Genomic DNA, 12468 nt, shown 5'->3' with positions numbered 1-12468 from the left:
CATATTTGGACTTAGGCCTCACGTTTTTTATAATGAGGCTCTCCCTAACATTAATAACATTTCACTGCACCTCCACATTAGATTTGTTGAAAAGCAGCTCCACCCTAGTTTCTCAAAATAATGCAGATGTGAGATTTAAACAAGACAGAGAGTCTATGGCCTGCTAACAGCTTTGTGAGGATGCATTTAGGCACAGCCATGCTTTAAGCTTATTACTAACATTAGCATTCCATCATGCTCACAATAACAATGCTGACACTGATGTTCAGCAACTTCACTACTAGGTTTGTCTTCTTGGCTCAGTGCATTACCATGCTAACAATTCCTAATTAGCACTTGACACAAAGGTCACACAGTGAGATTTTGACCTGATGGTGGTGCTAGAAGAAAAGTCAGGGAACCACCATAGTTATTACAATTCATCTGTCTGTACTAAATATGATGACAATCCATCCAATAGTTGCAGAAACACTTCACTGAAAACCCAGCCAAAACAAAGGTCACCCTCATGGCAGTGCTAGATGAAGCATCAAGGAACTACTGAAGTCAATCCATCTAGTGGATGCTGGGATATTTTAATTGACTGAAGTGAGAATTTTGACTGGATGATGGCACAAGAGAAAAAAGTCAGGGAATCACCAAAGTTCATCCATCCCATGGGGAACAGGAATATCTGAGCCTGATTTCATTCAAAATAAAAAATGTCAACCTCATGTGACCAACTGAGCAAGTGGACCACAGGCCAACAAAACCAACAGTACCATTTACCACAGTATAGGCCTACACCTCATACTTTGGCACATAGAAGGTAACCAGCACAAAGATGCAATTTGATGATGTCTTTAAGCTTAAGAAGCTGCAGCCAAATTAGTTTGTGACCAAAATTGCATCGTCTTAATCTATTTCACTTCTACCTCTGTTTATCATGACAAAGAAATTGACACAGAAATTGCTCATCCTCTGGAACAAGAAAAATAAATTGCAAGCAGACTTTGATTCAACAGGGATTTTTTTTTTTAAATCAGATAAGCTTTGTCATCATAGAAAAGGCAGCTCTTATTTTATATTGTCATATTTCCTGATGCATCTGTATTAAGCCCACTGATTACTATGATGTGGACAACAATAGTCAGTAACATGGGGAATTCAATACAAAAATGAATTGCTTTATCAGACATGGTCATTCTTCCTTTTGCAATAGTCTCCTATCAGGACGATGATCGTCTCACGTCTATTCTTACATACTCGTAAGGATTGTATCATTCCTCTCTAACGTGTTCTTCCTGCTTGACACTATGTTACATTTGTCCTTCACAAGAAAGCTTAAAATCACCCAGTATGGCAATATAAAGGCATAAGCTATTAAGCTTTTTAATAGGTCAAGTATTTTTCTTTTACATTCAGAGAAATTTACTCCTGCCATCTGTCCTTAAGGAGTGAAACAGTATTATTAATGACAGCCGAGCAATTTATATGGGTTACAGACATGGTTTAACGTAGTGGATATCAGCATGAAAGCACAGGCTACTGCCCCTTGCTGAGAGCGCTGTCAGACACAGGGTCTCCAGAGAATACTTTTCCAGCTTGATCAAATGGTGGAACATTTGACTAGAGCTTTATGCTCACTCCAAAAATCCCATAAATGCAGCACAATTACAGTTTTATATGTTAAGTGTTCATTATTATGTAGTATCTATAAAATAATATAGTAAGAAAAAACTTTCATTTGACATAATTTTCAAGTGTCACCATACATCAGTGGTCTGACCTACTATAACCATTATTAAAATTCAGAGACACAGGTGTATGCAGGTACGCTCACATTCTCACACTCCTACTAACATTTCCATACAACATTTCTCTCTTGTGTAGCTAATAGACATCAAAGTGAAATCTTCATTCAAATCATTACAACACTGCCCTCGACTTGCCCATCAGCTAAACTTCAATGTCTGTGTTTCATAGGAGTCAAATTGAATAGGGGTGGAAAGCCTGCTATTATATTGGGATGCTGGTCATGTGCTGTGACCCTGCTGCTCGGTACCACTCGTCTGAGCCCTGCAAGTCCGCTACTTTTTCATCCACCACAAATTTACTTTGTCTGATCATTTGTTTTCCAATTACGTTCCTGCCCCTGCTAGCAGAAAATTGTCAGCTTTGGTTATGTGAACCCGCTCTTGGGTCTGTAACCAGGGGCAATATTTGATGTTTGGGACATTTTCATACCATTAAAAGATGAAGGGACGCAGGATTGCAGAGTTGATTGGGTTTTTGGGGGTTGGTTTAGGTTGCTGCATGTGATGGTAAAATAGAGCAACAACAAATTCTTATCCTATCTTTCTTTAGTGAAAGACTTAAGCCGACATACAGAGGAGAAAATTGAGTGAACGAAAACCAGATCAACGAGGAAGCTGAAGTTAAATAAGTGGTGGATTGTTCATGACGCAGGATGCAATCTTGTTATTTTAATCAGCATTCAGCATTAATCAACATGCAACAGCAGTTTCTTAACATCTGAGTTCAATATTTGACCACAGTTCAAAAGTAAATAAAAGTACACAGTATTTCTTCACAGTAACACATTCACAGTAATTGCTAGAAACCTATGCCTTCAGCACTGCACTGCAATTTAAGATGAAAGATAGTGAACTGAACCTAAAGGAGAGGATTACACCCACGGTGTGGGCAAATGCAACAGATGAGCTTAACAATGGCAGCAAAATTGAATGGGACTTTGAGAAGCAGAGCAGAGGACAAAATAGCAGGGAAAGAAAGCTACAGAATCAATGTTTGGCTATAACTGTCGCATTAGCTTTGATAAATGAGGCCACCGACAGAAACTCTGGAAGTCGACACAGGACATTCCAATGATCAAGCACTGAATAATCGGACACAATGGATTCTGGGAAGGAGAGGCAATTTGCTGCATGGATCCAAGAAGAAGAGCATCAATTCACATATTGACCTTTGAAAATGCTATTAAAATATGATATCTTCAGGTCATAGCTGGATGAAAACTTCTCTAATAGACCTTTGTGTGCGGTGAAATTACGCTGTGGTGCATTTCCTCCATCGATAGCTTGTTGTATTTATGTGAAGTCGGATTACCCGTCAAACAGTCAGTAAGTCTAAAATGGAAAGGGCAGTTACAACAAAAACATACTTTGATTGATGAAACAATCTTGTGATTTGTCACTGATCATATTCAGCATTCAAATGGAAGGACTCACTGTGTTTTCTTGGGATAACAGACAGGTGACAGTTAAAGGATTCATAGCTGTAAGCAAAGCATACAAAGACATACACCCCCACACACAGACATGCAAACAAACAAACAAGATATGAGTGTCTTCTTTTGGGCACTTGGTATTGTACTCATACCTGAATCTGCCAGCCTGTTTGTAACACATTAAGAGAAATTCCTGTCAACTGTGACTTGAAAATGAGACAACAGAGACTTGGCAATTGCATTTTGATGCATAATGAACACTCATTTTTTGGCCTTGATGCACAACTCAATATTTTTATAGCTGTTCTGTTCTTTTATGGTCCCAAGAGGTTGATACCAATTCAGAAACATTTCAGAGGTTTAAAGAATTAATAGGGCCAAGTATTCTGGCCTGCAGACGCTGCAACGTGGAGAAGATCACAATATAGGTTTTAAAGGCGTTGCTTTTACCAAGATTATCTGCTAGCCGTTCTAATAATTAGATTGCGTATAGTTAATACAGGAAAGCGTAATCACAGTGTGAGATAAAATTCAACAGGTTAAAGGATATAATTATACTTTGCAGTGGGTTTTCCGTGCATCAGTGATATTGGTGAGGTAAGGGGCCTGCCCAGAGCCCAAAGAATATTAAAAGACAAAGCCAGCCCAGCAACAGTCTGTTTGCCCTGCTGTTGTGTGGCTAAAGAAGTATCCGCTGTCATACCACCAGACTGCGGAGCTGCTATTTTCCTAAGGCTGTAAGACTCATTAACTCTTTCTGAGCACTTAGCCGTAAAGAGTTATTTTTCTTAAGTAGCCTGTAATGTGTGTAGCCTGACAATAAATGAACATGTAGCTTGTGCTTTGAAATATGTAGCTGAAGCCAGGAGCTGGTTGTCTTAGCTAAGCTTAAAAACTGGAAGATTTACCTGAAGCAACAGCTGGATTAGAGAGATCGCCATCACGAAATATCCATTTTACCAGGCTCTAATTTGTGTGCTTGTGGCTAAACCACAGTGGTTCGGACTGCAGGTGGAACTTTGGGATGACAAAGCAACTGTTCATTCGCAAACACTAATGTATCATAGAGAGTCCCAACGCCCATACTAGGGTTAACGTCTTCTGGTCGTTTGGTGGATACGCTGTTGTCCCACCAAATTTTCATGGGACAGACAATCGCTGGTGACACTTCCATAAGGAGAAATGACCTTCTTAGGCCATTCCTTTCATGGATTTCTGTGTCAACACACATTCTCTTCTTAGCGTAGCAGTGGAATAATGGTCTGCTCATCCATACTTCTTTTGCTCCATGTTCTTTTCCTTGTGACAGATGGGTGGACGATTAATCCGCCGCTACACTGCACTGTCAACACATAAACAGTTTTTCTTCTGCTCAGTGTTCTTGTTGCTGTGTTTCTTCAGTGAATGAATTTGAGTCTATCAGTCCCCCCGTTACAACAACACAGCGCAAGCAAGAGAACATGGAGAAGGAGGAGAAAATATGCCTGGCTGACAATGCAGTGAATTAATTAGCCGTAAACTAAGAGGTCGCGATCAGCTCCAGTGGCTGCAGCTGTGCCTGGTGGCATTAGTGTAGCCCTGTAGTGAAAATTAGCATCTGGGATGACTGTTAGCATAATTCACATCACAGTGAGCAACATGTAGAATTACAAAGAAACAACCAAAAAAAAAGCTGACAACTGTTCGATGGCGTTGCCTTTTTTTTCTTTAAACCCAATGACTCCTCTGACTCCTGAGACATTTGAAATGTAACTGAAAAAGTGGAAACATATAATAAAGGGAACGCATGGCTGAGATGCAGCAAAGCATCGTGTCTATATCTTTCCAGCTGGCATGGATACATATCGTGTTCGTTGATCACCATTGCTGCTGGTGTTTATGTGGGTGCTGCATACCTTGTACAATGAGGTAGACCTGCGAGGTCTTGGGCTGCTGCTTAGTCTGTATGGAGCAGGTGTACGATCCCTCGTCGTACACATCCACCTACACACAATCAAACAGAATATAGTTATTTCTTTTGTGAGGATACAGTGCCTAATCATTTTCATTTTATTCTGTAAGAAATTATCCAAATAATTATTTGTGATTCTAAAACAACCCTGTAAAAGGTAATATTTATCAATTCAAATAAACTTTTTTAGTTTTTACTTTCAGGCCACTTCAAGTCTTTTGACTTGAAACGATGAGTTTATCAAATGTTTCCACACTAACATCATCACTGTATTAGCAGACTTAATTGCTCCTACTAATCTTTATGATGGAAGCATGCTGTTTGACTTTACTTTGTGTGAACATTCTTCATGTAAAATGGAGAACTGACTCTTCAAACTGAGGAAGTGCAGACAGAAATGTGTCTATAACATTTATCAGTATTGATTGACAGTTGACAGTTTTTGATTCAACTTCATATCTTCAAGTTTTATTCAACTTGATTTCTCAACTTTGGTTAGCTTAAGTCAAGTATTTGGCAAGTTTCAAAATGTTTAGATTAAATGCATCACCAAAATGTTCGATGACAACGTGTTTTCCATTCAAAACTCATGAGATGATGCATCTGCATTTTTTGTCAAATAAGCAGTGATGCCAGTCTGAATAAACTAATGAACTCATTTTCAACAGAAAGAATGCTTAGAAGTATATGGAATCCCGTCTGGATTATGGTTTCTGCTAATGAATATAATGATTTAACAATGTAAATGTAAAAGTTAAAAATAATAGATATGCTGAAAGATTTCAAAGCTTTTCAAAACAAAATGTTGAAGCAGTTTGCACATGTAACCTGCAAATCTGACAGCAGGTATCTCTGAAGGTTAGATTAGAGAGGGGTGTTGTGTTTTTGGCATTTCCAAAGCCAAACACAGAAGGGCAGAGTTGTTGGATAAAACGGCATTGAAGGCCTCACATACAGCTGAATCCATCAAAAATCCACAGTCCAACACCTTTGTCTGCTTCAAAGCAAGTAACTACTCAAGGCTAAAACACATGTGGTGTAATCTGATGCTACCTGTTTCCCAACCCAGGCTCAAAGAAATTTGTGAAAGAGTCACGAAATGTAATCTATTAATTTGTGTATGTGGACACTCGTTTTTTTCATGTCCCAATTTTCAAACTAATGTAGTTCAATGGAATTGTCTTTTGGTGCCAACAGTACATCTTTTTCTCTGTCAGCAGGACTTCTGTAAGACCTGGGAGCACGGAAGCTGTGCTTTTCAATTTATGTTTGGATTTTAACTACACCCGCTACATTACTCCACAAGATTTTAATTCTTGTTTTCCTCTCTTTATGCTATCAGTCTGTGGCAGTCCAGAGGGTCTGCTGTTGTTCAAAAACATGTGCTTGATAAGTCAACAATATGACCAGTCAATATTACGCCATCCATTTTAATTCATTTCTTCTTTCGATCCTGAATAATCCTGTTTTTTTTAATCGGTTTTTGATAGTGGAAGCATCTCAATCGTTTCTCTGGCGAAGATGCTTCACTTTTCCTCACTGTTGCCGCTTTCCTGTCAAACATTTCTCTATATGAAAACACGACAATGTTCGTTAAAAAATAATAGACTACCCAAGACCATCAGTTTGAATTATTTTGTTAGCTATGATTCTAGAAAATGAGGATTTTGGATGGTGGTTCTTACAGTTTACAAAGTAGGGTTGTAAAAACATATATCTATCCAATATAGCAAATATCTAGTTAAGTCAATTACTAATAACACTGCATCTAGATGACCTATGTTAAGAAAAGTTAAACATGTTGGTTTATGTCAGATATTTAAGCTAGTTTTATGTAAAATTAGGTTTTGGGATGGCGGTTCTTACAGATTAAAAAGTAGTGTTGTAAAAACATAAATTTATCAAATATGTAGTACAGCCGAATCAATAATTACACTGCATATAGAGGATCCAAGATTTAATTCAGTAATATAAACGACATATTAGTATTGTAGTAATAATAAAAGTTTTGAAACGTAAAAGCGGATGTGTTCGTCTTTGTATAAACAATTGATGATGCTCTTTGAGAATTATGCTGCTTTCACTATGAAACATGGATAAAAAGCTTTCTTTGAGTCATCAAGGGCATTGTTGTGTTTTTAATATTGAGAAATGTTTAACAGGAAGCGGCGACATTGAAAACAGTTGAGCCGCTTTGGCTATTAAAAACAAATAAAAAGCATGATTATTCAGGATGGAAGGAGAAATGTCTCCTGTCTGTCCGTCATCCTGTCTTCTCATATGTTCATGGTTAGGAAAGCACACAGAACATTTTTCAAGTTGCATTTGAAAAAGTTTAAAAAATGAAAAAAAAAAACAATAAGTCAAAGTGTGCAGTTTCTTTGGACCATGTTTCATGATTTCTGAGTTGGATCCTTGAAAAAAATAACTGTGACTCTTCTATCATTACTTCCATCAAAATCGAAACCCGCCTCGTGATGAACCAAACAGATAACCATTGCACAGTCCAGTTCAGTTTCTAGGTCAGCATTACCTTTTGTATGCGCAGACTGTACTCCAGCTGTCCTTTAGTGACGAGATCTACTCTGGGGTCCAGGGACCACTTGTCCTGGCCAGCAAAGATGATGTTGGATCGATTGAGCCAGGCCACCTTGGACACTTTGTCATCAACATAACACCTGTGGACACAACAAGAGAAATATGAATAGGGGCCTTGGTTTCTCATCAGGGTATGAAGAACAAGAGGGCGCCAACTTTCTTTAAAGGAAGGAAATGTGGAGTTTTGTAGGTGGGCTGGATGAAGTGTGGGTTTAAACGCACAGTCATTTGTTGAACCAGCCAAACTGAGTATATTGCAACACAGTTGAGCAGTGTTTTGTTTGATACTGCTGACCAGCAAGGGTATTCCAGAGTTAGTTAACCCAGTCAGACAACTCAGCACTTCACTAATCCTGAGAACTTGAAAGAGAAGCCAAAGCCTTTCCCATCCTCAATTCATCCCTTACACAATCTCCCCCTCCCACTCATTCTCCGTCATTGTCTCTTTTTACACTCCTTTCTCCTTTAAATTGTCTCTTTTCCCCTCTCTGATAAATACATCTCCTTTAACAGTAAGCCTATTCCTGTAGATGAGAAAGGACACCGGTATCCCATTGTTTACTTCTTGTTGCATGCTGTCAGAACATTACGCCAAGTAAGCTCAAGCTAAGACATCTCGCATGGGAGGAATGGGAGACGAGCGTCTGCCTAATGAATAAATGTAAATGTGAGAAGACGTCAGAATCAATGAGAATAGATATCAGCTGTAATGCAAGCCGACAGTGGATGCGCCTCACATGCAAATTCCCGCTGTCTCTCTGAGCCTTGCCTGTGCACACTGCTTTGGAGTGTGTTGGGCTACAAGAGAGTAGATTAGCGAGGCAGCGGAGTGAGGCTGTCTTTGGCAGGTGACCCTGGGTGATGTACAAAGGTAGTAGTGCAGTCACCCCAGCCTGTTACCCAGTGGGAGCTGCATGTCAGATTTGTTGAAAGCTTGTACTCACAGTTTAAAACCCTGTTGATGTTCCTTCCCTTTGTGTGGACCCAAGATAACTCACTGTTTTTCTTGATTCACTTCGACGTCCTCACCTTCTATTTTCCGAACTCTGAAGTGAGTATATATTTTTCTGTTTGTTTCACTTATCTTCAAGGCTCTACTTAACTGATTATAATTAAAAGCATCCTAACTTAATTCAGACACATTTTGCCATAATCACGGAGAGCTATATGAACTACTTCCCAAAAACAGCATTGGTTCCATGAATCCAAAAGAAACATCTACAGCTACTAAAACGTAGCTTCCTGTAATTCAATGTAACACATCATTTTATCACTCAGATTCGGTATGAGTTTTGAGCTTTAACTTCTGTAAATCAACCATTACCATTTATTGTAAGAGCGACCTAATATACAAAATGTGCTAATCTCCATAATAATTTGTAATGGACACGTCGCACTTTATATCGCTCTTGTTTTAGAAGAGGAAAATAAAGAAAATCAAATCAATCAATTAACCAATCTAATGAATCTAATCAGAAATAGTAAATTCTTCTCTCGGAATTCTGCCATAAAGAAAACAGACAAACTTTTTTTTTCTTTTTGAAGATCATTCATCAACAGCTTGATGCCAACAAAAATGGACTGAATGATGATTAATAAATGACATATGTGGTAGCAGAAAATTAAGACTAAATACAGGAAAAGTAAAACAACTAATTTAAAAGTAAATGAATGAAGAAAAAAACAGAAATGGTGAGACAAAATGTGTAATTAGGTTATAAATGATATTGAAATTCAGAGCTTCGAGAACATGGGGCAATGGGGAAATGATTACTTCACTAACTTTAACTTTTAGGCGTTTTGAAATCAACTCAAATAATAACCTGATAACGTTTTGCTAACTTTGCAGCGTTAAGTTGGTTCCAGCATCATTCTAAAATGAATAATCCTTCAGGAATCCTTCATTTTGAATTGTTGGGTCTCTCCTCATTAATGAGCTTGGTCTTGACCTGCTCTTTATGTAAAATGTCTTGAGATAACACTTGTTATGAATTGTGCTATAAAAATAGAGATTGATTATTCAATTGATAATTGAGATGAATTTGGAGGCCCTTGTTCCAATGAATGACTGGTTACTGGTCTTTCTGTTGGAAAATAGACTGAAGCACAGTCACATCATATCTTATGTTGTTCAAAAATAGCAGAAAATAAAAAATGGCATGCTAACTCACCAATATCTCACATCATTATAAATTAGACTGGTTTGAGAAACTTAACTAACAAATCTGAACTTCATGTGTGGAATACTTCTCCAAACTGTACCAGTGATTTAAACCAAATATTTATGATATCATATTGTGTCCATCAGTTATTAGTTTCTGGGAACAACTGACAACATGTCTATCCGAGCCACATGTATGCTGATGAATGATCATCCTGGGCTTTTATTACATATCAGCATGCATTCCTGCTAAAAAAGAAGCAGGCAGTTAGGTGGCAAGCAGTGCGCACTCATTCTGTTCTTCAATGGAATCACAATTGATAGAGATCCTATCTATGAAACCCTCTGTTGCAAGCCAGGTTATGCTCAAGGCTAAGAAGGAGGGACTCAACGCAGCTAGAAACATGATATCAATTTTCATTTTGTTTCCTTCTTTATTTGCAAAAATAGTAAAATATCCTGCCTGTATAGTGGAATACAGCAAGACACACGGAAAAGGGGTAGGTCAGGGTTAAGGAGTGATTAAAGCTGCAGGCGAAGGCTTTCTGTTGCTTTTCAATATCTTTTACTACCGTTCAACAACACTTGATAATGCGCTATATTAGAGTTAGATTTAGACACGCAGTGACAAGTGAAGCAGCGTTTAAGTGTTGGCAATGAAGCATTAAACTCCCTTGGCGGACTGAATGGTTGTATGTTGTTTGTTTTCTCTGAGCTCGCTTCCTCTGTTATTACCAGTCGTCTCCTACCGTGAAGTAAACGAGAGGGGGTGAAAAAACCAGAAGCATGAAAAGTAAAAGACAGAAGCAGGAGACATGAACGGAATCATGATCAGTTTCCTTCAGCTTTCCCCTTTCAAAAACTTTGGTTACACACACACACACTATGAACAACTGCTGTGGACACTATGTCGATACCAAAACTGAATCATGACCTTGTAAGCGCTCACACAATTGGATACTGTGAGGACATTTCATAACCTTCATACTTTAGGATTAAATTTAGCATGCAACACGTATAATAATAATGTAATAGTTCAAAGAATGCAGCCTGTAATCTATAAATTTGTCAGAATGATATAGTGATTCTCACATGTGTGTCCGTCCTGAGAGTTGGATGTCTGCTGGTCTTCCCGAGGTTTCTTTCATTTCATTGCCTATCAAAGGGATTTCCGAATAAGGACTCCTCAGATAACTTTATAGACTGTAAAGCTATCTGAGGCAATTTGTGATTTGTGATTTTGGACTACCTATAAAACTGACTTGACTTGAAAGTATTTTGATTGATGTAGAAGACAGCAAAATGTGTCTTTGATTCTGTAGTTTGAAAACGGCACTACTCTACCAGGAAATGAAATAATGAAAAGAAAATCTTCTTAGTCTTCTTGAGTTAAACATACAAAAATCTCGGGGCTGAAATTGTCATGTCAGTGTCACACTCACTGACACTGACACTGTTTTTCATTTTCTACTATTTACAGAGTGAACAGAGACGATTGTGCGACGAACGACTAATGTTTTTGATTTCTCCTTGATGTTGAGTGCAAATTTGAGGTTTTTTTCAGAGCTCTGAAGCCTCCTGACTGATGCTTTATGATCACCAGAGAGACAGTTCAGAGACTGCAGAATTGCTACTCAGCCATTTGTAAACAGACATTCATCATGCAATTAATATGTAAATATTAAGGGCTTTTAACTCCTCAAGTGGATTTCAGATAAGATGAAAAGTGGGTAAATGAAAGGAGCGGCCATTGTAATAGAAACACGGACAAAAACAAAATAAATCGGACTTTTTTTGAAAAGCAAGAAAGTTATAATAGAAACAGCAGTTGAGATTATATAAACATGAAAATGCAATTTTCCACGGCTGGTAATTAAAACGTTGTCCGTTAACGCTGTCACAATAATCATTAGAAATATAAAATGTATGATGAATACAGATGACCAGGGCTATTCATCATCCACATTGTATTGTATTACTGCCTTTCAGTCAGTGGTTAACATATGCTGCTTCATGTGGTTCAAGGAAACAGGTAAATAATAAATAACAGTTGATGCTGATGCTGTACATGCCACCACACACCGACTTCAATCAGTGTCGTCTTCCCTTTGCCTTATCTCTTTCCCTCTCATCTCTTCGCACCTCTGTCTCACCGCTCCTCCACATGTCTCCTTATTTTCTCACCCCATCTGCTGCTCATCCTGGACATCCTCACTCCTCTCTTCATCTCTCCATCAGCACTCTGGAGCAGAAGTGGACAGCACGCAAAAGAAATCAAAGGAGCCATTCATTGATCTGTGCTATAGATTGGATTTCTCTGCTCCCTCCTGCCCTCTGCTTTGTCTGTTTCCCTCAAACTGCTCAAGCCTCCTGAGGTGTCTCGACAAGCTTTGGAGCAGAGCGTAGAGCATGCTCACTATTGGCTATTTCCTGTTCTCGCTAATGAGTGACTACCTGGGAAACAGAGAACTTCCTATCACTTGTCAGAAAAGTCTGTCTGTAGCTCTTGCTTCCTTCTCGCAGAGTAGC

At 38.5% G+C, this 12468-nt stretch overlaps 1 protein-coding gene across 1 annotated transcript in view; it reads right to left on the bottom strand.

The window, feature by feature from the left end:
* Positions 1-12468, bottom strand: part of lsamp (limbic system associated membrane protein) — a 186264-nt gene that overhangs the window by 57910 nt on the left and 115886 nt on the right. Inside the window, exons 2-3 of the mRNA XM_070829039.1 lie at positions 7714-7858; positions 5125-5212 (exon numbers count right to left, since the gene is read on the bottom strand). Coding sequence (XP_070685140.1) covers positions 5125-5212; positions 7714-7858 — 233 coding nt within the window. The remainder of the gene's footprint in view (positions 1-5124; positions 5213-7713; positions 7859-12468) is intronic.

This window comes from Pempheris klunzingeri, chromosome 4, assembly GCF_042242105.1.
Source record: "Pempheris klunzingeri isolate RE-2024b chromosome 4, fPemKlu1.hap1, whole genome shotgun sequence".
Lineage (NCBI taxonomy): Eukaryota > Metazoa > Chordata > Actinopteri > Acropomatiformes > Pempheridae > Pempheris > Pempheris klunzingeri.
Note: the sequence above shows the minus strand (reverse complement) of the source record. Positions and strands in the feature narration are given on the sequence as shown.